Raw genomic sequence first — 26,468 nt, forward strand, 5'->3', positions numbered from 1 at the left:
GGGAGTGGGTGCCCATGGAGCGGGGGGTGGGTGCCCACGCTCCCACCGGCCAGCCCATCCCGGCTGTAAGGCTCAGCCCTTTGGAGCATGACTCTGCCCAGGGTTTCGGGGTGCAGTGGGGCAGGTCTCTTGGCTACAAGCCCCACGGAGTGGTGTCTCCCCCTGAACGTGCTTTGACTTTGTTGCTTTTTGGGTTTCTGGTCTCTTTGGTGGGTTCTTGGGCTGTATCAGGGGGTCTGTGTGGGCTTGGCTCACACCAGGTTGGTTTCCAGCTCTCTTCCAGCCCCACAGGACTCAATGGAGATTTTTCCACCCCTGTGCAGGCCCCATAGACCTCAGCAGTTGCCGCTGGCAGGCGCAGATACTGCAGCTGGACCGAGAGCCGAAGGTGGCTGCTGCCAGGCAGCCGGGCAAACCTCGTCTGGGTTTCCCACATGCTCATGAATGTCCTTTTGAGCAGGACAAGCCATTCAAGACCTGACTTTCCCCCCCCCTGAGGAGGTGGGAAAGGTCTCTAGTTATAACCCACCCCTGCCAGCGTGGCAAACCCTACCGTTACCTTCCTGGTTATTTTAGATGGGTTTTATTTAGAGATCTGTACTAAAAAGAGGGAACTGCATTCCAGGGTTTTTCCTGTTGGAGCAGGTGATTTCTTTCCTCCCTCGGCTCAGGTGTGGGCAGGGTGGAGTTTACTACAGCTCCTTTCTTATATAAAGGGCAGGTTGAGGCACAAGCTGTCCCTAAGGAGGGGCTGCTGGATGCCGGAGGTGGCAGTGGGGAGCTTTCCCTGTCCTGGGAGAGGTAAGAAAAGCTGCCCCAGCAGCTTCCTTTGGTTTGCTTTGTCTGGAGCAGCACGGTTTAACGTTATGAAGGACTTTGCTCTTTTAAAAGTTTGGCTGGATGTCTGGTGGGGCACAAGCCCTGGGCTCAGCGTGGTTTCTTGGTGTCCCTTGGCTGCTAGTGGGGAGGTGCAGGAGGGCTGGGCTAGCCCCAGTGCTGAGGTGTGTGGGGCAAAGCCATGCTGGGCACATCCACCCCCTCCTGCAGTGCTTGTTATTGGCCCCTTCCTGAGCTGGGGATGCAGCGGGGGCTGCATGGGTGGCAGACCTCGTCCCCTTGGACCATGGACCTGGGGATCCTGGGCTACCCTGGAGTGAACAGACTCGAGCTCTCCCAGTGCCAAGGGGATGAACACAGTGGGCTAACATTGGACTTAAACCTTACTTGCTGCCATCTGAGATGCGACAGTAGGTGTGAGAAGCAGACTGTGTGGGAGCAAGTCATTGTTGTGCTGTGAAAGCAGTCAGTTATTACCAAGTGGTATGTACTTAAGGTGAAAGTCCCTGTTGGGTGGAGATGGGTTTTAAATGTGTTGGCACCTCTCTCAGCCTCTGCTGTCACCCGCTGGTGACCAGGCTGGGGTTTGGGTGCTGGGAAGTTGGGTTGGTGCTGGTGGAGTTTTGAGCTTCCTCAGCAACTGCTGTGAGGGGCTCAGCCCTGGGGCAGCAGCACCGGCAGCTGCTGGGGGTGGGTGGAACTGGCTGGGGCTATCCCCAGGTGAAGGCATCGCTCTGTGATGAGGCTGCAGCTTCGCAGAGTGCTTAAAGCAGGTGTTTGGATGCCTTGGCACAGGGGAGGGCTCTGCTGAGGCAGGCAGTGATGGAAGCTCGGCAGTGAAATGAAAAGGACTGACGGATTATGAGATATTGCAGACTTGATATCGACTGGGATATGGTTGCATTTGGTAGGTTTGTTTGGAACAGACAGTGGGGAGTGTTCTGCTTTCCTGCTGGGGCTGTGCTGGTGTGAACGCTGCCCTGTTCCTGGTGTGGGTGTTGTTACCTTGAGCACGATGAGAGTTGCGGCGAGCAGGCTGAGTAAGGTGCTGTGTGTCTGACACGAAGTAAAAAACGGGCTGAGACACAATCATTGCTCTCCTACTTATGATTTATTTGGCTTTATCTACATTAGCACAACTCTAAAACCCAAGAGAAATCCCATGGTCTGTGGCTGGGTCTGAGGGCTGCCGTCCTCGCTGCGTGGGGACGGCGTCTCGCAGGCACTTCTCAATGGGAGGCACTGAACGGCGCCTTACGAGCGTCACAGGCTGGAAAAGTACTGAGATGAGGCCCAACCTATAACGACAGAAGCAGATAGACGATTGGTTACAGCAAGCAGCCGGCCGAAGAAAACGCGTTGTAGCACCAACAGGGACGAGCGTGCAGGGTTTGTGCCTGTCCGGGAGATGTTGCTCCAGCTGAAGTTAAACGCTCAACCTGCTCAAAATGAGGGCTGGTTCCCCCATTGGCTTTGGGAGATTCTTGTTTTGCTTTCTAGTCACAAGATCCTGTAGTCTCACTATGGTGCGTTGGTTGTCTGACACTCTCAGATGCTGGCACACACCCCAAAATAGGCACGGCTTGTTTTCACAACACAGGGTGGGCTTGTGTGCCTCGCTGAGAGCGCCGGGATGGGCTCGGAGCTCCCAGGGACACCTCTGTGTGGTCAGGGCCTTCCGCACCACCTGCCCAGCAAACACAGGAGCAGCCTCTTTGAGGTGGGGAGGGGGTGAACAAATGCCTGTAGCAAGTGGACAAAGGGGAATTCACGGGGGGAGACAGGTCCCAGGGCCCTCCGGGGGCTCAGACGGCTGTGTGCGGCAAACCTGTACAGTAGGTGCAGAGTTACTGAGGTGTGCGAGCGTCTCCGTGTATGGAATGAGTTTACTGGGAGGGGGGCCACGGGCTTTCCCTGCCCTGGCACAATTCCATGTGCCATAGATCTGCCTTGTGTGGGTGTGTAGAGCTGCCTCTCGCTCCCCCCACCCTGCTCAGGCTGGCTGGATGTCAGGTTTTGCATATGTAAAAATCCACAGCAGTCTTTGCCCTGGGAAGCTTGCTAGTGATCTCATTAATCAAGGCAAACAAAGCGTATTTAGCTATTCCCCCTCTCTGGAGGAAAGGCGTTCAGGTACTTAAATATGCATTCGAGTGCCTAACTTCAGACGGTTGTTTCTGGATGCTTTTGCTTTCTCACAAGTAGCAGCAGTGCCATGAAGCCTCTGGGGGAGGGAAAGGTGGGAGAGGCAGAACCAGGGGCTGCTGAGGTGGGTGGGCAGCCCCTGGGAGCTGGGGTGGGCAAAGCTCAGCTGGGCCGACTCCAAGGTGGTGTTAAGGAAGCAGGAGTGTTTCCCTCGGAGCTGGGGTCATTAGAAAAATCCAGTGCCTGCAGGTCAGGACAGCTGAGCAGCTTCACTCGGATGTGCCTCTGCCTTTCCTCCTGCCCACCGGTGCTGGGGGAAGTTTCTGCTTGGGATTGGGTTGAAGCAGCAGTTTGTTCACCCCAGTCTGGGTACAAAGATCCCAGGTGATGTGTCTCACAGAGTGACAACTGGCAGTAATTAAAATCAGCAGAGCCCTTGACAAAGTTGTGAGGGATGCCAGCTTCTGCCCTCGCATGCATAAGAGGGAAGCACCAGGTGTGGGACAGGGGACAAGTGCTATTTTAAAAAATGAGAAACCCTCTCATAACGAGGGACAGTTGAGAAGTATGGATTAGTCCCAGGCCAGTAATTAGAGTCAAGATAAGGGTGTCCTTGGGTCAAAGGTCTTATTATGACAGAGACTGGTGTTGAGAATTCAATGCCAGTGATGAATCCTCATCTCTGATTCTTCTAATTCATATTTTAAATGATGAACCCAGAGGTACTTCCCCTGGAGACAGCTGATGGTCTTGACCATTGCTCTGATGTGGTTATGGGCTGTTACCACAGGATTCCGTCTGAATCCTGGATTTGGAGCATTGGCTGTAGCAGGACAGGAAGATAGTTTGTAGACACACACTTAATGTCTGTCTTTGCAGGATGGTGGAGCTGCAGTGGGTTTTGGCCGCTGATAAGAAGCGGTGTTTTGCTGCTGTTCATTGCGCTTGTTATGGACAAATTAAAACCTGCAGGACATTTGCAGTTGGGATGCTGAAATACTTGCTTCAAAGAATTGGAGGGGCAATAAAAACCTTTTCCCTCCTAGAACTTGAAAATAACCCCCAAACACATATTTATTTGGGTTTCTCACGATAATGTTTGAAGTCAAAGGGCTGTAAACGAGCACTTGTCAAACAGCACAACCACGTGCATGTGGCCAGCAGAAGCAGGTCTGTGAGGAGGACCAAAATCACATGTGAGAAGCTGGTGCGGGGAAGGCAGAGCTCCCCTGATGGCAGCAGAAACATGCCCCGGAGACGGGGGTTCTGTGGGTGCTGGGGTGTGCGCCGTGGCTGCTGGGCACGGTCAGCGCCTCTTGGTGGTCAGAAAGGTGAGCTGGGGGGAACGGTACCTCAGTTGCACAGAGAGGAGGGAAACTTCAACTGATGTAGCTGGATTGAATGTGATGTCTTGTGGGAGGTGTTGAGAATGAACCCGTGAAAAGGGCTGAAGCAAGCCACGAGCAGCACCAGGCTCTCCTGCTCTGGGAGGATCCACAGGGTGATGTGGTTGTACCCGCTCCTCTCCCAGCACCTGCCTGGCTCAGCTTCCCAGCCCTCCACGATTTTTCACTTCAACACCAAAGCCACCCCTAGACTCAGCTTAGTTTTTCCATCATCCATTTAGTGGGTGACAAAACACTTCCCTGAGCTCCCTTTACAGGAAACCAATCTCTATTCTTTTTCCAAAACCTCGCTCATTTACACGACTCACAAATCCTGGGCCTTTTAAGTCCCCTCCTTTTTTCTTTTCCTCCCAAAACAAGACAAACCAGTCCCATGTTTGTAGATTTTTCAGGGGGGAGGAGGGAATAAAATACACAGTACGGGGAGGGGTAGGGTATAGACACTGCCGCGCGCCGGGCCGAGCGTCCCCGCACAGACAAAAACCACGCGCGCTCGCGCATCGAGATGCAAATGATTTCCGTGAAGCTATCACTTGTAAAGCTTGACAGAAAATAATGAGAAACACTAAATCTTTTATAAGGTCAACACTCAAGCAGCTGTCAAACAAGAAAAGAATTTAGCGAAAGATCCGCAAAAACTTCCATCGCCTCATTAAATCCAACAGGGCCGGGGCCCGGCGTGGTGAGGAGGCACCGGGGCGCCTCCGTTTTGTGTCAGTAATTTGTGGCGGAGGAAGAGGGAAGACGAAACAGCCAGCGCCGAAGGGGCCTTGGGGGAGGCTGGGGAATCGTTAGTGCGCCAGGAGCGGCCTCGGCTCCTAATTGGAAGCATTGGGCATTATCAACGGAGGATTTGCCTCGGCTCCCTGACAGCTCTCTAGGCCTGGAATGATAGCCCACTTGTCAGTGTAAAAGACCATTAAAAACAAACCATTTTGATTTAATTGGAGGCGGTGCGCTGGGGGCCCAGGTGAGGCGCTTCATCAGCCGATGTTGGCTGCTGATGCCTTTTTCCCCCTGTATTGATGGCTTTTTTTTTTTTTTTCCCCTCTCCCCTCCCTTTCAAAAACTGTCTGGGAAAGAGAAAGAGGTGCTGAAAGATCCTTCACAGCCGCGTTGAGAGCGGCTTTCAATAGGGTTGTCAACAAATGCCATGACAAGTTAGAGGCAGGTATTTTTAAAACAGACGTTACTCTGTCCCCGATGAGCCGCGCTCGGAGGGGTGTGTTGGGTTATTAGGGTTACAAATACTGCGGCTTTTCCTGCAACTAGCGTGCTTAACTGGTTTAACGAATGGGGTTAATATTTTTCTCTCCCCACCTTTCTAATTCCAAGAACGTAGGGAAACGCAGGACAAGTGAGTCTGGGCTAAGGGGTCTTATTTTCTTCAAGCCCTGGAAGGTTTCAAAAAGTGCTCGGCAATTTTTGGCTGCTGTATTTAATGCCCCACCACGAGAACTGGGATGTTTTTTAGCTTGCTGAAAATGAAGGCCACAGATGTCTGCTGGCATCGAGTGGTCACTTGGTGTGGGCAATCGTGTGAGTAAAGGAGAATTAACCCACTGGAGCTGTAACTCAGTGTGTGGCCCCCTTGGCAGATGTCCTGGGGTCAGACCAGAGCTGGCAGCTTTCCCTCTGACCTCGTGTGTTTGAGATTTGAATCCTGACCCTTTCCATGCCAGGCATGAGTTTGAAGTAAAACTAAGTTGTCTGTTGGTGAGCAGTATCTCTGCAGAAGGCAGAGTAGGTCCTGAATGAAACCCCAAGTCCACTTAGCAGGCGATTCTGTGGATCTGTGCAAACAGCAGGTAGCAGCGGTGTGGTCTTCGCCTGCTGCAGACCCCCCAAATCTGTTCCTGCACTGGTGACTCTGCAGCAGCAATGGGCGCTGGTTGCCCACAGTTCCTTGGGCTCTCTTTGGACACCAGGGTTTGGAATTAGGCAGAACCTGCCCGGACACGGTGCAGGGTGTAAGGCTGCACAGGGAGTGGTGGCATTCCCTTGTGTCCGTCAGGAGAGGTCGGAGAGCCGTGAAAACGGCAGCGGGACGGTGGGTTACCATGTCTTTGGGGAAGGGCCGAGCACGGCAGAGGGGCAGCATTCGGGTGTGATGGAGGGGTTGAGTGCCCATGGCACACGCAGAGGGACACTGGGAAAGGCTGGACCGTGGAAATGCTTCACTCTGATCTGAGCCATTGCATTGCTGGAAGTTTCAGCTGTTAGGCAGAACAACAAAAGCTGCAGAATCTGCAAGAAAACGAAGTGATGGTGACAGGCCTGGAGCCTGCATTGGGTCACGGAGCAGCTGTGGTGGCGGGGGTGACATTTCTGCTGCGGTCCCAGGGAGGTGTGAGGGATTCTGCTCGGGGGGCTGGGTCTCTGCTGCCGATTTGGAACCCCGCAGGGTGTTGTATTTTCTTTTTGCACTGCCTGTTGTAGGCAGGTCAGCACTGAAGGCCAGGGCTGCTGCTTTGGCTTGTCACTGGAGGGCTGGGCCCTGCTGATTTGTGTCACTTGGGCCATCAAACAGCCATCAGGTGGCACTGATTCTTTTTGCACTAGCTAGGGCCCGGGAGACAAGTTTTCTAACCCTCTCACTCCGTGAAGTCTTGTCCTCACGCGCGGGAGGGTACACGCGTAGCCGACAGCCGGCCCGCCGCGCGCTGTGCCCATCGAGCCCGTTATTGAAGCAGAGTCTGTGGCTTTTCTGACAAGACAACGCTTGTGAGGTAACATGAGCTGTGTTTGTCAGTTCAGCTCTTCAGACAAAAACGGAGGTAAGGCATTAAAAAGAAATGTGGAACATTTTTGTGTGTATGCGTTAAACCTCAACTGTTAATTCTGATGAGGGATCAGGCTGTGAGCAGATATCAGATCCCTGGTGAGAATCAAATTCTGGAGCCCAGAATTTTGCTGCAAAGTTTATACAGTGGGGATTCCTCTAATTACTTTCAGTGGAAATTTACCTGACAGAGCTTTCCCAGGTAGTGCAAGGCATATGTGGGAGAGCCGCTCAGCTGTTGACAGAGCCTTTGATTTTGTGCCAGGTTGCAAATTAAGTCTTTTGCCAAGGTACCCGAACACTTGCTCGTCAATTGCTTATCGCTTATTCATATCGCGCATCGAGTGCAGCTTGTTTCATCTGCTTGGAAAAGCAGCACATGTTGACAAAAGTGTTGTCCAAAGTTGCTGCATATTCTTCCCTCTCCCTGTTTGGTCAAGTAAACAAGACTATTCTCCCTGGAAAGCCACCTTCCATGTCTCTGCAAGCTGGAATTCTCTAACGAGCGAAGGAAAAAACACGGTGTGTGTCCGTGACACGTGGTGTGCACAGCTATTCCGGCACACGCGTGAGTTCTGTCCTGCATTGCTGCTGCGAGAGGTGTCGCTCCCAACATCCTCCTGGATTGTCTCGGCAGAGCCCTGGAAATCTGTTGCAGAGTGGCCAGAGTTGCCTTACTGGCCGGGATTGTGACTCTCGGATGTTCAGATGGAGGTAGCCGGAGCCTCACCCTGGGCTGGCGCGGGCAGGGCTGTGGGGATGCAAAGTTTCGGCAGCAACAGCCTTTCCTGAGTTGGGTTGACCCAGGCTGCCGCTCTGCCTGGGCCAGCATGGTGCCAGCGATGAGTGACACAGGGGTGGGACACAGCCCGTGAACTCGGGGGGCTGGGGTGTTTATCTCTGTGCCGGGTGCCTGAGGTACAGTACCCAGGGAATGTAGCTCCAGATCTATGAACAAATGACGTCTCGGTGCACGGTCTCAGCCATGTTGGCAAAGCCTGAGCCCGGGAATCGTGTCACTGTAGGCAGAGCAAGGCAGAGGCTGTTTGTCCTGGGAGGTGACTGAGGAAGAGGAGGGCAGTAAAAGCATCTTGCTGAGGCAAGTAAGGGGTTAACTTCTGTTTGGTGGTTTTTTTTTCAAAAAAAACCCTCCAATTCAGCAAGTTTCCCTAATGAACTGCCCATCAGGACATGGCTGGCTCCCTGTGACCTGTTTGCCTCAGTGATCTGGAGGGCCCAGGAGACCACATGCCAGGTCGGTCCTCTGGAGCGAGACGTGGCGCAGGAGTGATCACCCGGTGTGGGAGAGCCGGGTAAATCACCCAGTTACCTTAATAGCGTGGGCCATTATTCTAAAGCAGTGGGGCTGAAACCTAAATCCAAATGAAAATATAGTCAATTTGTCTATACTTTGCTGACTGAATGACTATGTAATGTCATGCGGCCCTAGCAATGCAGGGAGCAAGCAGAGGCAATTAGTGGGGAGGGCAAAGCTCCTTTGTTTCCTTCTCCTCCATGTCCTCCCCAAGCTCTAGCGTGGTACTAGAAGTCAGTCTTGCAGGGAATGAATGGACAGTCCAGTTTAAGAGCCCGCAGTGACATCCACACCCAGATTCTGCAGATCTCTAAGGGGTCAGGATGAACATAAAGTCCTCCTCATTGAATTTTATGGGTCTAAAGGACCCTTAAAGCACAGTTTGGAGGCTACCAAGTGACTTTGGGGGAACCATCAACTTTGTCTGGGTTGTTATTGCTCTTAATTGAGTAAATGCTTATGGATGTCTTAAGAACTTATTTTTCCATGGAGGAAACTATGCACTGGAACTCAACTGAGCAACAAATTTCCTGATCCAAGTTCTGACATGGGCTATGCCTCTCTGATCTGCAGCTGGGGAAAGGCACACCTTCCAGGTCAATGTAATGAGGAAGGAGGAGGACAAAGTCAGCAGAGGCTGTGCAAAATGAGCTGTCCCTCTTCCCCTGGATGCCCCTCCTGGGAAGGAAGGGAAGAGAAGAGGAAAAAAGAGGAGAAGAAAAGGTTGAGAGCTGTGACTGCGGGAGGAACCCAACCACAGTCACGGATGAAACAAAAGGCAAAGTGTGAAGAAAAACACAGGCTGAAAAATGAATAGTGATGGAAAGGTCTGGGGTGAGAGGAGCTCTAAAGAGGAGGCTTGCCCCAGTATCTCGTGTGACTTACACAATCTGTTTAACAGCGATCGGTCATGTTCCTTCCCTGACACTAGCTGCAGCAGCAGCTCTGTGCTGACAGGCAGTGGGGATAAATGATTACTGACATATGCTAATCGGACAGTCTTAGACAGGACATAAGAGGAATATATCAAGGTGGTGCAAAACGCATTTCTTAGTTGAATCTCCCCAACTTGTACCAGTAAATTAGCTTCAGGAAGTCACAAGGCTTCTTTGTTTTAAACCGTGGTTAAAAATCAACAGTGTGGCAAAAAACTGTAACTCCCTAAGAACAAGGGCCGGGGTGAGGGGCTGAGAGACTCTTTGCAGTGGTATCTATCAATGCCAGATATGATTTTGGCCGTGTAAACTCCCTGCAGGGTTTCAGTGCTTTCAGACTTTCTGGTGTCTCCTTTCCATCACCCTTGCCCAGATTTTTTTTTCCCTTACCTCCTAAAATGCCCCCTAGCTCTTCACTTGAAGTTTCCCTGTAATTTACACCACAAACAAAGCTAATGGAATTCAAACAAGTACCCCAGAGCAGGCAGGTTGCACAGATGAATTCAGGGAGATGTTTAGGTCCCATTGCTAGAACAAGAAATCCTCACCTTGGCTCTTATTTGGATCAATTAAAGGATGTGTCATGCACATCTGTAACCTGGCTAGACCCTTTGCTCAGTCTCAGGGTGAACATTGTCAATCAGGTAGTTTAGAGAGGTATCAAGAGTGCAGGCTTTCTGGAAAGCTCTAATTCTTGGGGTGAAAATGCTGCTTGAAACATCTGGTGTGGTTTGAATTAGTTATGGTGGGAGCTGATAAGATGGCAGGCTACCAAGAAGTGGGTTTGACTGTCCTGCTTGAGTAGGGCTGGAATACCAACAGAGAACAAGGGCCTCCCCAGTACTAACAGGGAGGTATAAAAAGATGCTTCTCATTTCGTGAAGCTCATGAAAGCGCACACAAGTTAAAAAATAAATCATTAAGCCCTTAATGGCCAGGGTGAGTGCTGCCTCCTTTCCAGGGTTTATGGCTGCAAAAAATATCTCTGAAGTCAAAAGGAGCTGATGGTTGAACACATCAGTGCGGGACCATTTTAGGGTCTGGGTCTTGGGAAACTCCGAGGTAAGAGCCCTGTGTCTCCTTTCATTGCCTGCTAAGGGTGTTACTGGGGTTAGGTGGTGTCCCCGAGTCCAGCCAAGCGCTCTGTACCTTCTCAAAGCGGGGCAGGTGCCAGAAGGACTCCTCCTTTGCACGTGGTGGGTGCTTTCGCAGGAATGTGGTCCGAGTTTCACACACTTTGCCTTTCTATAACCAAAGGTGAAGAAGAATGGGTTGAAACAGCTGTATACATCAGGATGGTGTCATGCAAAATAATGACACTGGGATGAACAACACTAAAAGTCATTTTGGACTGATGATCACAAGTGCCTGATCTGGGAATTTTTTCCTGTCCACGCAGCTAATACTGACACCAAACGCAGTAATGAGAAAAGCATGAGCAGCTCTCCGTGTCTGCGTTCTCCAGCATCCCAGTGAGTTGACCGCTGGCTGTGGGAAGCCCTGCGCTCTGAGCTAGAGCAGTGGCTCACCGCAAGCTGGAAGTCAGTTCTACCACTCCCACCTTGCAGGGGTTTTCTGGTTGTCTGGTGTGTGCTGCTTTCCTGATTAATCGCAGCTTGCAGTGCTTGCTAGTCCCAGCCCAAGCTGGTGCAGGTACCTGGTGAGTGTTTTGGCTGCTGTGTGAAACCCCGGGGAATCTGCTCTGTGATCTAGAATGTTGGTTTGTGTTGCTTAACTCAGTAATTTGTGGCTGCGGGCTTTGGGAACTTGATGGAGGGAACTTAGTGATTAAAACCATCAGTCATTAATAGATAAGGTAGGGATGCACTTTGCAACATCCCAGGCTTGTGTATTCATAAAGTAGCTGCTAATTAAGAACACTGTATTCTTGCATTTCAACAATAAAGCACAGTTTGTGATGGCAGTAAGCCCATTGAAATTGGTCATTACCATATTAGCTTGACTCTTCTTTGAGCCATTAACCAATAAACCAGTCATTGGCTGCTTTTAAATGTTATTACAACACTGGTGTGTTTAACAGCACAGTGTTGTGCGCTAACAACTGCGGTGGGTGCTGGCATCAACCACACCGTACCAGGATCAGGGCTCGTGCTGGGCCTTTGAACATTTTGTTGGCTGTTGCGTTGTTTTTGTCTACTGTCACAGGTAACCTGAGCAGAGCTGATGCTGTCCAAAGGACAGTCTGCAGGGCTCCTGGCACGAGGGTGACATAAATACCAATGATAATTTGAAACTTCTTTGTTACAGCAGGGTGTTTTACTATTGTGTCAATGCAAGAAGAACCAGAGCCTTCACTTTAATTCATACCGGGAGTTTAGCTGGGCAGCCTGTGACTAGAAGCATATTGATGCAGACAGATGCTTGATGGTAACGAGAGAGGTTTCTCTGTGGGACAGGTGACTAAGCCTTTGAAAGGCCTTGGCCAAAGCACTGCTGCCCTTGCTCAGCTCCTGTGTGTATCTTCAGATACAAAAATACTTTTAAAAAAAACCCTCTTTTTGTCTCTAGAACACTTTCACGTACACACACTGTGATCTGTGTATTTGGTGTTCACTCCCACAGCATCACCCCACAGGACATGTCCTGACTGAAGCCAGGTCCATCCTGGCTGGGAAGCAGCTCATCTCTGTTAGACTTCACCAGCCCTCTAGTAGTCCGGGAGGATGTTTTCCCAGCTGAGAGCCCTCCCCATGGCTGGAAGAAGCCCATCCACAGTGGTGTAGGACAGGGGGGGGTTATGCCAGGTAGCAGTGCTGTGCACAGCAAGGGGAAGCACTGCTGGAGTATTATCACCTTTTTCTTTTCCTCTCGCTGGGCTACTGTCAGGGCTCTCTGCTGCTCCATCCACAGCTCTCTGTATTTGTGTTGGAGGAGGTCAAAAAAGGGAGTGCAAGACCTGGAAAACATTGAAAAGACAACATCATAGTCTCCAGGGTTAATCCCTCTTTATCTCCCCATGCCGATTCACATCTCTGCTCCTGTAAAGTGCAACTGAGAACGTGAATAAACCCTCGCCCTGGGCAAGGCTTTGGCTTCCTCAAGAAATTCTCAACCCCACCTTAATTTGCAGTTAATGCACCGCAGCATGAATGCACCCGTGACAACCTGTGGCAGGACTCTGCTAGGGCATTCCCCAGAACAGGCACAATTTCTCTTGGCGCCACCTTCTCTTGGCCCCTACGACCAGCTCTGTTCAAGCCTGGTGTGCTGGGGGAGGACCAAGGAGCATCACAGACTGCAGCTCAACCTTGGGCCGTGCTGTGGCTCCAGAAGAGCGTTTCCCAGCAGGTCCCCAGTGGTGGGTAATGAGGGCGCTGAATGGGGCAGTGTCCGGCAGCAGGGAGCTGGGCTTTCGCATGGCCACCCTGGAGCTCAGAGGCGCAGCTCTGGCTGGGTCCCCTCCAGACTGAAGCAGCCATGGCAGCTCCTGGGAAGAACTACTGGGTGCAAAGTGTGTTTTGCTAAAATAATACTGCTTTGGCTATTAAAACACCATTACTGTGGCTTACCAAAAAGCCACAAACAGATTCAGTGATGGATTGAGTGAGAGGAGTAAGTGCTGTCCTGAGCAATCCAAATGGGGATAAAACAGGACTCAATGCAGATGGTCAGGTGTCTGCAGCAGAAAGGGGAGCCGGAATGCTGAGCCCTGCTCCAGTGCCTCAGCTGCACAGACCAGATGTATTTGCACCTTGAAACAGGGTACCAGGGACCATCCTGGCCAGGAGGAGACAGCAGAGAGGAGCTGCAGATGGCCATGGTTCTAGAAAAATAGTAAAAATAAAAGGCAGTTGCTTGTTGGCCAGTGTCTGTTCAGCTGCTGTGAGCTGGCATTAACCTGACCATCTTGGGGCAGAGCTGCAGCCTGAAGCTGTTGAGCCTTGCTCCTTGCAAGTGAGGGCACTTCATCAGCCACCGTGGGAGGCAGAACCGGCAGTGGCAGCAGCAGGCTTCTAGCCTTGAGAACAGCCTATCACTTATTGCTGTGGTCCTGTTGCTCTTCTTTTCCCTGGAAGAAAACACTTGAAGGTGGTGGAGGACCTCAACCACTAGTTTTAATAGTCCTTGTCCACGCACACCTTTCTGGGGAGGGATGTTTCCCATGTGCTGATGACTGTGGAGCCATCACCCCCAGCTCTGCTCCCACCTGTAGCTCTCGGTGCCTTCAGCTGCAGCCCCGTAACAGAGGCAGTGCTTTCCCTGCCTGTCTGGACCAACTGCAAGGAGCTGGGGACTTGGGCTAACTGCTGGGCTGCGATGTGGCCACCAAGTCCACCAGAAGGTGGTTTTCTGCAGAGAGAGCCCTTGTGCCACCGAGTGAGATGGTGCTTTGCTTTTGGCAGAAGCGGGTCCACAATTGGTGCAGCCAGCTTTTAGCAGTCCAGAGAATCTTTGATGATCATGGAGGGCACCAGCAGCGAGTATGCAAATAGTAACTCTTCCGTTTCTTGTTCCTTCACCCCTGTGGTGACTTTTATTACTTAATTATTGCACACCACATGCTTCAAAACAGCCTAATCTATGGTTGTGTTTTCTAATGATACGAGATGTGCAATCCAGCAATAGCCATCCCAAGGGGGCATTCATATCAGAGGAGACATCCTTCTGCAGACCTGTTTCACAGATCACATGCTGCAGGGCTTTTCAAGGCTTTGCTTACAAATCAGCTGTGCTCCTCCAGACCGTTATCTGGAGACACCCGGTGCCAAAGGGCACACCAACATTTACCCTTCGTTGTCCCCTCTTGTCTCCTCTCCTTCCCTTCCAGTTTGGCGTTTCATGCTGATCAGAGCTGGACAGAATCTTTTCCAAAGGATAAAAGATGTGGCAAACATGTGGTCAAGTGTCTTATTGTCCATGTGGGTCTCCAGTCTCATTGCATGGTGTAAATTTTGGTATTCCTGGCACAAACGCATGGTGAGCCTTGCACACGGGCTCGTTTCCTTGGCCTGTGCCTTTGCTCTCCAAGGCAGGAGTTTGGGAATAGCAGGGAGGGACGCAGGAAAGCCTTGAGCCTTTGTGTGTAGTGTTTGATTATTGATTTTTGTGGTAGCTGAATGTGTTTTCACATCTCTCTGGAGGTGACTTTTATCATCTCCAGTGGACCAGCCAGTTGGTGACTGATTAGTCCACAGCTGGCTTGTAAGTAAATGCCTGAAAGGACACATTTGGGTTGATGCTCTTCAGAGATCCTTCCCTGCAGTGTGATTAATCGCATTTAAGTCCTGATCCAGCAAAATATAGAATCATGCCTGGAATGATACATGCGTGAACTGCCTCTTTGAAATCAGTGGGAATGACTTGTATGCTTCGTTACACACGTAAGCTCTGGTGGGGCTGTAGGACGAGGGGCTTCGTCTGGGTTTTCCTGCCTCCTTTGAGAGAAATACTGAGAAAGCGGGGAAGAGCAGGGGATATCAGGTAACATGACTTTGACTAAGGTGAGCAGAGAAATTTCAGTGAGGCAGCCTTTTCGATGCAGGTCAAACGCTGACCTCGTTGGAGTGGATGAGGAATTTTGGCCCCAATATTGGTGCTGTGTGGCAGTGTGACAATATTTCTCATTTGCAGCTGGCCTTTGGGAAAACATCCTCTCACCTTAGTGTTACTTAAGGACAGGAATGAACAGCTCGTGTGCTCTGTTGCCTTCTGTCACCCTGCCCAGATGTCACTCCTCTGAACTGGGAGGATTGTGCTGTTACTGTCTGCGGATGCTGTGGGGAGAGCAGGGGAAGCATCCGCTGAAAACACTTATTGAGGAATAAAATACAATCCCCTTCAGAATAACTTAGATCTCCTTGTTTTGGCACAAGCACCCTGCCACAGAAAGGGAAAGAAGTTCTGATAGGATGTAACAAATTATTTATAATTGTGGAAAAAAAAAATTTGCTGCTTCCTTTTATAGTCAAATAGTTGGAGCCACTTCTAATGTTGACACTTACTAAATATTTTAAAATTTATCTGTGCACGTTTTCAAAACTATTATCCCTGAAACAGCTCCTGTCTCTTTAATAGACTCTCTGTCTAATTTACTTTCAAGAGTCAGGGTACAGACCTATTTTCAACTGAAATGACAAGTGCCTGCTAAGTTGGTTATACAATGTGGTATGTTAGTCTGCCAGAAATCTCCTGGAAAAGAAGCTGCAGCCTCCTAATAGGCTATTTTACTGTGAAAATAATGTTAAAAAGTATAATAAAGTATTAACAGTATTAAAATAAAACAGTGTAGGCCTTAAATGAGCTACAAACTAGTTAAATCTATTCTATTCAATATGAGCCTTTAGTGCTTTGCAGCTGATACCTCAGAGCTGGGATTTATCTAAAATGAAGGCACCAGGGACATGCAAGAGAAATGGTAATTATAATTTGCAAACATTAGGCTGACACTTTTTTTGTGTATGTGTGTATAAATTCTGACAGCTGTGATTTGTGCCATGCTAAATAGTGCTCTACTGAGCTGGGAAGGGCTCCCTTTCTGGCAGGGCATCCTCAGAGCAGCAGCTCATTAAAACTTTGGAGAAGGAGAAGTTGCCGAAAACAGGAAGGCGTCAGAACCATCTGAGGGACTTTTGGTACATGCTTGTTGAAAGGTGTTTGAGAAGAGAGCCTTGGGTCTGACAAACTGGAATTTTAGTACGCCTCTCCGTTCACAGTGGGGCAAAATAATTGGTCATCAGTGACTACTAATTTGGTTTAGTAGCCAGAGGCGTTTTTTTTCTTCCCAGAAAATCAATGACAGTGCCGAGGTCTGTTCAACGTGATTCAGCTCAAGATGGGTCCTCATTTAGCTCTTGATGCTTCTTCTACTGGAGACAGCTATTTTGTTAAAATGAAATTAAAATCTATCTATAATGCTCGGCTCCAGGAGTGGCACCCGTCAGTGCCATGCTGCTCCGGAGGTTTCAAGGTTGTCAGTCTCCCCTCAAACTTGTTTTCAAAGGTTTGTATATCAACTGAAAAGAAGGTACTTGACAAAAGGGCGTACAAAGGTCTTTGCTCAGGAAGGGGGTTTATACCAGCTAAAAAGGGGCAATCAATTGATTGCCAGCTTGGGTTGTAGAAGGGTAAAAGCTTGACTTGATTGCTTTTTTTTCTTGTATAACTCCAAAGCACAGGGGCTTGTAAATATTTTAGTGCAAACTTCAGCCCTTGGATTTTCTGGGTAGTTCTCCAGCCAGTGCCGATGGCTGCTGCTGCTGAGGATGGGGTCTGGTGGGGAGCAGAGGGCATGTGCGGGGGCATCGACCCCCTGGCAGCTGGGCAGCTGCTCGGGCTGCACCAACACCGCTGCTCTGACTTCAACGGCAGCGTAGTGCCAGCAGGACCTGGCCTGCATGGGTGCTCCTGCAGCAGATAAATCATAGAATTGCGTTGGTCTGTAGTTGTGATATCAAAACTCTGCAACACCACTGCCTACCCTGTAACTTTGACCGTTCTTTGAAAGGTTAATGAGTTTTGGGGGTTTAATCCTTGTGGGTGTCCTTTTGCTGCACAGCCAGGATCTGTCTCTGGGGTCTTCAGCCCACACAGGAGACCGCTGCAGGGGGCATTACCTTTGCACTCCCCTTTCTTGTGTACTTCATGAGGGAAGGATTTGTCCTGAGGCAGTAGTGGCCATACAGAGATCTTCCCCTGGCTTGTGGCCGTGTCAGCCCACCCAGCTCTCCCATCAGCTCAGGTTGGTTTCCCATTGGGAACGTTTGGTCTCTGGCACCTCTGGAGCGTGGGACTCCCTGCTGCAGCCAGCACACATTACCCTCAGCAAATGGAGCCCAGTCCGGGGTCTGTGATGCTGCTTGGTACCTTGGGGTACCGACAGTGCAGGCAGCAGCAAGGCATGAATGTTCAGGTCCCTCTGCCCTGCAAGGGGGCTGATAGCACAGGAAAACTCTGATTACAGCTCCCTTGTACTGCTATACTGTCTCCTTTCCTCCCTCGTTACTGATGGGCTGGAGCTAGCAATCTATCTACCATTAATTTGTCTCTGTGTAGCCCAAGATTCCAGCGCGGGCCCTTGTGCGAGAGCCGGCACGGCCCGGCATCCCCCTGCAAACTGCCTGGCTCTGCCTTGCCTTAATTGTTCCCCTTTGGCCAGTGGACCTGTCTCTTCTAACAAGGGCAGCGAGGAGGGCCGAGGTAATTGAAGCACTTAGCCACACTCCCAAGCATTGCCTCCTGCAGCTAATTAGGAAAGAGGGCCGCTGGGCTCTTCGTTATTTCTTTTAATTGTTTGTGGGTTTTGCATAACAGTGAATGGCAGGAGAGGGATGTGCAGTTAGTGGTAAATTCTTGACTTTGAAATTTGTATAAAAGGTCACTTACAATTTGTTAACGCTTTCACAGGAGTGAATTCAATTAGCGGCTCTGGCAGTCCCCGCACACGCGGATGTGTTTGAACGGAGAGGGAGAGATGGCGAAACAAGCAGGGTGCGAATGTAAAGCTCTTCATTTTCCTAAGCAGCTTGTGGGCTATATGGGGAAGTTATAGGCCCCTTACAGCTTTATGGTCCTCTAAACAGGTCCTGGCAATAAACCCATGGAGAGGCCTGAAAGATCATTTTTGAATGATCTCCACTTGTCCTCACTTTCCATTAAACACTGATGAAAACAAGAGAAAAATTGGTAGAAAACACTTGGGGACCAATTTTTTTTTTTTTAGCAGTCTTTGGGCTGGCAAAGCTCTCAGTTGAAATAGCAGGTCTTCCACCCACGTGGCGGCTGCGGGATCTGTGCTGTTGAAGCACCGATTACTCTGAATTTCTGAAGCTTCTTTACAATCCTTGTAATTTGGATGAGGAAATGACAATATAAATTATTTCGCTGTGGGCAGCCAATAAGGCAGGGGTTTCTTCTAAGTGTCAGAGGATCCGTTATTTTGCTCAGAGGGCTCGTATGTGTGTAACAGTAAAAAGAATAAAATCCATTGTAAACACGCACTTTAAAAGATTTATCAGATGCTCATAGCTGTACTTAGGAGTACACACGGTTACAAGAGCACCAATTTGCTTTACTATTTCCTCCCAGGCCCAGAGTGAGATGTATACTTGGAACGGTCCTAAATGCACACATGGAAACACGTCTTGCAGGGAAGATACCAAGTCAGCTCCTGCCCATTAAATCACTGTCTTCACAAGCTGGAATTTGTGCATTAGCATTGAGTTTTTGGGAATGGGATACCCTTTGGCTGATTTAATTGAAGATTTAGACTTGCCTTCAGCACATTTGTCTCCTGATGGGAAATCTGCTGTGAGAAACTCAGGCGGGACGCGATTATGGGGCAGAGCTATTTGTCCCCGAGGTCTCAACCCACGGCTGAGAATGAACAGTGTTCAGTCTTGCAGCCATCAACAAATGCAAAACATCCTGATGAGTAAAAAACCAAAAAAACCCAAACACCAAGAAAAAAACCCCCTACAACACTGAGCAAAACAAATCAAAGAGCAAGGTCTTCCCCTTGACCTCCATCTCGTGCTTCAGTCTCTGGCTGGGTGGGAACATGACCATGTTTGAAAGGAAAAGATGTCAATGTGGCCTGAAAAGCTTTGCTTTCGCAAAGAGGGGTCTGTGGTTATTTCCTCCGGCCCCGGTTTTCATTGCACAGACTGCAAAAGCAAAAGTTTGCAAGGGGAAAAGTCCACTTGTGGCAAGAAATAGTTTTAGATGGTGAAAGTTTTGGTGGACATTTTTCAGCCAGCTGTAACGAATGGAGATAAACCCATGGACAACAACTGGTCTGTGTGGGAGAGTAAAGTACTTTCCTGTTCAGTGTCATGCAGTTGATAATAAGGGAGATAAATCTCTTTTCTCTAGATCTTCTTTTCCCAGCTCCATGGCTGATGTGCAGGACCTGAACCTTATGCCAAACCATGACTTGGCTGTTTATTTCCTCTTAATCCAGGAGCCTGAAATAGTCAGAAACCATTATGATTGCAGTAAATAACCCCACTGAAGGGGAACTGGTGCCTTCTCACTGCACTCAGGGTTTCTTGAAGGGGGTAACAGGTGGTTTGCCCAAGCAGATGCTGCAGCTTCCTGGGCGGAAGGCAGCAGGATCCAGGCGGAAGCGGCTGGGAGCTCAGTGGTAGCTCATGTACACGCAGTGATGCGAGTGGATAGTCGGCCTGGAATGTCTCCAGTGGAAGAAAATGATTCTTGAAATAGAAGTTCTTATCTTAGCAACGTGAGAATGGTGGCAAAGGCACGAAGTGCCTTTCACAGTGGAGCTGGATGGGATACGCAATTATCTGAACTGACGAGAAGAGTCCCGTATTTCTTAACTGGGTTGTGTTTTTCTGGTAGCTTCAGCCTGACAGTGGTTCCAGTCACTGCTACATTTTTATAATTTGTTTTGTCAGCACTTAGATATTATTTTTTTTCCCTAAAACTTTTGTTTGCTCTAATCTTTTGGATTTTTGTGGCTTTACACTCTCTTTGCTTGCTTGGCCTCCAGTGGTCGTGGATCAGATGTGAGCTTACTTACTGACATCTTTCTTGCCTGCCCAGCTTTTCCTGGTGGGTTCTTTCCAGGAACACCCTCTGCTCTTCAGTATTGTTTCTTTGACATATCTTTGCAGTTGGTCTGTAGCTAGATTAGCTTTTTCCCCAGGGCCATATATTAATGACCTGAAATGCTCTTTAAGTGTCTCCAAAATGAACCTGCCGGTGCACTCTGTGCCACAGAGATGCTGGAAATATCTAAGCACTTCTTGGGCAGCTTTCTAATCTTTCTTCTGGCTGTGTGCAAACATCAAGGACAATTTGGGTAGAAAGGCCACTTGCCAAGTAGAAGCATTGAAACCTCTCTTCTTGGGAAGGTGAAAGCTAAGGACAGAGCAGTCAGTTAAGGCAGGAAGCTGCAGGGATAGCCAAGGCAACGGCTGAGCTGCTAAAGGCCAGGGAGACAATTGTCAACGGGGCATTAGGACAATTGCAAAGGATAGAAAGAAAAGAGGAGGTACTGATAACGGATGCCCTTGGCCAATTGTAACAAGTTGAAGAAGAGAGGCTGCAGTGACCAAATGCTTTAGAGAGGTGAGTTTGCAGGAACATGGTGAAAACAGCTGCCAAAGGATTAAGACCAGTTTTAGGGAATGTTAGGAGGAGATGAAGTTAGAAGGAAAATAGGATGTAAAATTCAGGAAAGGGACATTTGAAGCAAAGGCAGACAGTAGGGGGGACCTGGCAGGAGACATGGGGATGACAGAGTGCCAGTGAAATCCTGCCAGCACACCCAAGGTCAGCCCAACCTACAGGCCAACTGCCAAGTGGATGGCAGCCTGTTGGAGGCAGGGTTATGGCCATGCAGGGTTTGAAGGAGGTACAGGTGTAGGATGGTAGAGCATGGCATGCCTGTGATGTCCCTGTGTCCAGGAATATGCTCTGGGATGTAGTATGCAGAATTACAGAACTTGCACTACTAAGAGGCAAATCTTTTCTCCAAAAGCAGCCTTGGAAACGCTGGGCAGTGTGTTCATACTGAGGATGTACTCTGCACTGCTAGCTCCTGAGGAGAAAACTTGTGCTTGGGGTACCAACTGTGTGCTGATGTGTTTTGGCTTCAAACTCCTCGTGTGACCTTGTGCAAATCAGAAATCTAGCTGTAGACAGCATCCGTAGCTTCGCGCATACTTCTAGTTCCAAAAATGACCGTTTGATGTTTGCTAACTTCAGTGCACAGTGACCTTCCACCAGAAAAGGTGGTTAGGAGGATAAGTGTGGCTCTGGAGATCTATTGGCATTTCCATATACACCCTGAATATCAAGCTGTATTGGCACCAGTGAAGATCCTGGAGGTCTTCACAGACCTTCTGTGTCTTCAGATCTCCAGTATGATCAAAGCCCAGCCTGCTCAGTGCCCTGCATCCTCCCCCTTGTAAAACAAGGTCATTACACAGATTATGGGGGCTGAATACACCTGCTAGTAGCACTGTGTTGTGAGGCTATTCTAAATGAAAGGACTTAGGACTTGGGTCCAGGAGGACAGCCACCTTAATCTGCGCACATCAGAGCTCTGTGTCACGCACAGAGCACGTGGATAGGATGGGTTTAGCTCCTGGAGGTGAGGGATTGATAATGATGGGCATTTTCTTTGGGAGAAAACCTGCAGACCTGCTTGTGGTGGGGCTGAGGGCTGGGGCAGGGGTAGCTGAGCATGCATGCAGTGTACCTTGGTTGTTACCCCAACGCCTGCGCTCCGTGGACACGTGCCCTCCTGCAAATCGTGGCTTGCACAAGGCAGCTCTTGTAGAGATCAGAAGCTGGAGCGTGAATGGGGGGAGCCTGACTGGAGGATGCCCCATGGGAGAGGCTGGGACCCTACCACATCCTCGTTACCACTGACCTTGGCACAAGCACTGCCTGCTGATGGATCAGCTATGGAGCTGGACAAGACCCTGGGGAAACACTGTATTATCTATTATCGCCCCATCAGTGTTTCCCTTGACCCCTCCCAGCTCTGAGTGCCACAGGCATCAGGGAGGGAATAAATCTCTGTCTGACACTGAGGGAGAGAAGGGAGCGAGAGCAGGAAAAAGGAGATATGAAAAATGTCCTTTTTATGACTCTCACAACAAAGCTGGCCACATGATTCGTAGCAAACACTTCTCTGGGAAAAGGGAGGGAGACAACGGGGGGAATCAGCAAAAAAGCAGAGCTGCTTCTCTCCCCTGGAAGATGCCCATGGGGAATTAATAGAGGAGTATGGGTGACCTTTGAAGGTAAATATCCCAGGAAAGGAAAGCAGCCTCAAAGCTCCAGAACACTCACTCCAGTGTCTGATGCTGCCTTGTGAAACGCTCTGTGCAGCGCGCATCCACCATGAGCGGAAAGCAGAGGCATAAGCGATCTGTCGTGCTAGAGCAAGCAGCAGGGCCAGCGGGTGATTAATAAGGCACTAACAGCAACCACAGCATTTGTGTTCATTTCTGTTTGGGATGATCCAGGAGAGCTCATACTTGTGAGCCTGGGCTGAATGCCTGACCTTGGTGCCTTTAGGAGACAGCAGCCTCTGGCAGTACAGCCCGGGGCCTGCCAAGGGGCTGAAGACACTTTGCCAGGGCTCGAGAAGGCCCACAAACGCATTCCCGTGCGGAGTTCTTTGGGTTTATAACCCCGTGCTGCTGGTCCTAGGGAGGCAGTCTGGCCCTGAGGCTGCATGCTGGCACTGGCTGCAGTTCCAGCTGCACAGAAGAGCTGCAGCAAGGCTGGGGATGCAGGGTGGGAGGGTTTGTGTTGGTGCTCTGGGGATTGTCCCAGAGCATTGCCATCATCAGATGGTGGCTGCAGCAACTTCCAGCGCCATGGGTAAGGCACCTTTGCTCCCTGTCCTTCCCAGCCGTACTGTCTGTGCTGTGCCTTGGGCGATGGGATGGCACGCGGGCTCTGTTCTCACTGAAAAACTTCAGTGCACCAGAGCTGTGTGTCAATGTGGCCATTTCTCAAGGCAAGCAAGTGCTTGGAGTCCTGGAAAAAGACCATATGCCACCACTCTCTGCCCCCAGACAAGCGCGTATCTTAGTTGCGAGTGCCTTCTCCATCAGCAGCACTGAGAATGTAATTGCACAGGGTGTAGAGTCCAAAAGCAGGAGCAACTTAAATCCATCAACAACCAAGGCATCTCCAACAGGGCAGGTCTTGCTGAACCTGGTCAGCTGTGACCAGGCCCAGCCTTGGGCTGGGGAGTGCTCAATAAAGATGCTGTTTTTAACTTGCCAGTCACGGAAAAGTGTGCTAAATTCCCACTTTTACTGAAATGGCCGTTACAAATCCTGGGTAATCCCAGTAATTTGATTTTGTCTATAACATGCTTTTAAAGTAAAGGGATAAATACAATCAGTCTGTATAAAAGGTAGCTATTAAGGAGCAGGCAAGTTGTACAATAATAACTTTAAATTAAAAGCCCTTTCCCACTACTCTGCGGTTGTGGGGTCTGCAGATTTTCCTTAAAACTTTTGAAACGTGCCTAGACTTCTTACAGGCAGCCATTTAACCTCCGTTTATGAAGAAATAAAGCAAAATTGATGTTGATTTTTGTCTACATTGGGGGATACTTTTGCAGCATAAAAGCCCTTTTGCCTGCAATTTGCAGAGCAGCCCTGTCACGTCGATGAGGGCTGATACTGATAAAGATAAAGCTTTATAGCTGGGGCATTTGCAGCTAACAGCAAGCTAATGCTACATTTTCATTTTGATGCAATTAATGTTAATGTCTGCTACGAAAATTGTCATTAAATACCATTTTAAAATCCATTCAATTTGCATATGCAAAGCCCATTTACTATCATGTAAAATACACGGTGCTGTTCATCATGTCTTTTCTCTAGAATTTGTAGCTGTTATTTTTCTGGTAGTGATTATTATCTGGCTCTGAAAATGAAACCTAATGTCTGGTCCAGACCTGCACAGAGCAAGAAAACCCTCCGTGCTCCAGCAGCAGCAAGGCTGCTTCAGAGCCTTTTTCAGAGGCTTTGAGAGCTTGTTTGTGCTGGAATTACGCTGACCTTTTGGGCTGCCGTGTTCTCCAGCCTCCCTCGTGTTCCCATGGAGGACAGGCAGTGGAAGGACCTAGAGGGCAGCCTAAGGTGCCAGTGGTGTTCCCTGCAGACTCCTGTTGCACAGTCCCTCACGAGAAAGCAGCACAGCAGGCAGTTGGGAGCTGGTACACGAAGGGAACGTTGAATGGGTCATTTCTAAATGCTATACCTGTTTGAACTTCACGTGTGCTGGATGCCGTGTGAAAAATCTTTTGGAAGACACTGATGCAAAAGATGTAACTCTGCGTGAAACCTTAAATATCCCGCTGCATTGCAAGGGATGAGCAGGTCAGCTTCTGCTCTTTTAGAGGGGTTGCTGGCGGAGCAGCAGCTCCCTTTCACCCCTTGGGAGAGAGCCCCACAAAACAGAAGGGAGCAGTGAACAGCTGCTTTGCCTCTGTCCTGCTGTACTACCAGTTTCTGCCCAATGCAGGGCGATGAGCTAACAAGTGGGAGAGAGTGGGATAAACAACTTAAACTCATCCTTAACTGCACCAGAGTATTTCAACCAGTGAAAACAGGTAGAAATGCGGTTGCTCTGATTTTTCTGACCTTGGGAAGCCATTATTCTGGCTTACAACTCTTCATGTTCCTGTAAGTTAAAGGATTGGCATTGAACATAATTTTAACAGGTTCTAAGCCTTTAGTGCCACAGGTGGAATGGGGATGTGTTGTGGTGTGTGATTAGTTTTAGGCAGTTGTTTACCTGACACAAGTGGAATGAGACATGGAAGTGATTCTGTGACTCAGCTGCAGCATATTCAGGTTCAGGACACTTCTGTTTTGGGGACTGTGCTTGCTGAGATGTGGGGGAGATGGAGATGTGAGGGTAGGAAGGGATAATCTCATTCCGAGAAGGGCCCCAAGCCTTCCCCCTTACCGTGTTCTGATGCCGTAAGTGAAGTCTGCAGGTACTTTAGGAGGACATCTCTTGAAGCAGCTGCGTTCATCTTTGCAACGAATGTCCTTGGCCTTGTAGTACAAACGAAATTCAGGGGCTGTGGTATAACCGGCCTTCAGAGCACCGCGATTCATGGTGATGAAGTCTCGGGGCATCTTCTGAACTAACGCAGTCCGGGGCTTTACTGTGTTCCAGTGGCCTATTGCTGGCGGTGGAAGGAAACACGAGAGACAAAGAGAAAACAGATGAGGCGTCTTGGGTAATAGCTCTTTGGGAAGCCAGGCTGATGTCTGTGCACTATGCACGTGGCTTGTGCATTTTGCCATGGCTTCACTGTGGAGTGAACTTCATATCCTATCCCACTGCATTTCCTATGGGGATGTCGCCCACCCGCATTGGATGTCTGCTCACCCTCCACCCTGGCTTGCTCAGCAAGTCTGGTTTCACAGGGGAATTGTCCCTGAGAGCACAAAACTGGAGCTCTAACAAAGTTACGAAAGTGGCCACGTGCATTGCCCTTTGCAGGTGCTGTATCCCTCTCTGCTTGGGCTCAGTGTGATCCTGTAAAAGTTTCCAGTACGACAGAGAAGCTTTGCTATTCCCCGAGCAATTTGGGTGATACTAATGAGAATGTTGGGAGCTCTTCACCTCCAACCTGGTGCGTATTGAAGAGCACTGTGAAGAGAGGAGGGTCCCTGTTAGCATTAGGACCTGCTTGCAGGTCTGTATTTTGGTGGTGTTGTCATACCTTCAGGGACTCCTCCATCTGTCCTGTGGATGTACAGCCCGTAGGAAAAATCCAAGCCTGGCAGGGTGTAGCAGTTTCTCTGGGGCTTCCCCAGTTCTGCCTGCAGAAGAGTGAAGTTAAAGGAGAAGTGTAATGACATTTCCTGATAAGCTAAAACCCCTGAAAATAAAAATTTGAAACAGAACGCAGCCATGAGTACCAGGAGTGGCTCTGGCTCCACTTGGCACAGGTTAAAATCCCACTGGCTGGACACAAGCGAGCGTGACAGTGAAAAGGAGAACTTCACCAGAGCCAAAGCCTAAGGGGTGCTGAATTTCACGCTATTTTTTCCTGAGTTACAAAGGGACACAGCCTTGCTGGAAATAGGGATTCTGACTCAGTATATATATGGAATTGAAGTCTCCCTGTTTGGGTAATTTCTCCTTTGGCTGGGATGCCCAGCTGAGGTGTTCCTTTGAACCATTTAATTTCCAAGTTTTGCAGCCCCCTAGAGAAGTGGTGTAAACTTCCCCAAGCGCAGTCACTTCACCACTCCTGCCTGGGAATAATCAAGGTGCAAGGCATGTTGCAGGGGGAGGGTAAGGGGGAGCAGAGCCTGGGGTTTATAGCACAGAAAAGAGAACTTGAGCTCAATAACCTCATTTCTATTTAGTTTTAAAATTAACTCTTCCCCAGCCCATGTGTGTCCCAGCCTGGTGGTGTCTGTGGGATTAACTGACCTCCCCTCACCCCTTTGTCTCTGCCCTCCCATCTCCATGGTGAAGTCACTGCAGGATGTGTGTGTCTTGGAACCTTATTGCTGCTTGAAAGGGAGGCAGCGGAGGAGGGAAGGGGCCAGAGCCCCACA

The 26,468-nt window shown here is 49.6% G+C and overlaps 1 protein-coding gene across 1 annotated transcript; it reads right to left on the minus strand.

The window, feature by feature from the left end:
* Positions 1 to 2,066: 2,066 nt before the first annotated feature.
* Positions 2,067 to 25,760, minus strand: LOC104512028 (chromosome unknown open reading frame, human C9orf171). The gene is made up of 6 exons (XM_010154853.1): positions 25,622 to 25,760; positions 24,853 to 25,078; positions 12,235 to 12,337; positions 11,769 to 11,774; positions 10,570 to 10,665; positions 2,067 to 2,135 (listed from the first exon to the last, which is right to left on the minus strand). Exons 1-6 carry the CDS (start codon positions 25,758 to 25,760, stop codon positions 2,067 to 2,069), a joined length of 639 nt encoding a protein of 212 aa, XP_010153155.1.
* Positions 25,761 to 26,468: the final 708 nt, after the last annotated feature.

This window comes from Eurypyga helias, unplaced genomic scaffold, assembly GCF_000690775.1.
Source record: "Eurypyga helias isolate BGI_N326 unplaced genomic scaffold, ASM69077v1 scaffold16977, whole genome shotgun sequence".
NCBI classification, from domain to species: domain Eukaryota; kingdom Metazoa; phylum Chordata; class Aves; order Eurypygiformes; family Eurypygidae; genus Eurypyga; species Eurypyga helias.

Excerpts from the sequence above, each read along its gene's own strand:
- LOC104512028 (XM_010154853.1), bottom strand. The coding sequence starts at position 25,760 with ATGTCATTACACTTCTCCTTTAACTTCACTCTTCTGCAGGCAGAACTG. Across the intron at positions 12,338-24,852 it reads ACTTACGGCATCAGAACACG|GTCTTGCACTCCCTTTTTTG; the intron begins GTAAGGGGGAAG and ends AATGTTTTCCAG. Across the intron at positions 2,136-10,569 it reads ACCTGCCCCGCTTTGAGAAG|GTTGGGCCTCATCTCAGTAC; the intron begins GTACAGAGCGCT and ends CTGTCGTTATAG.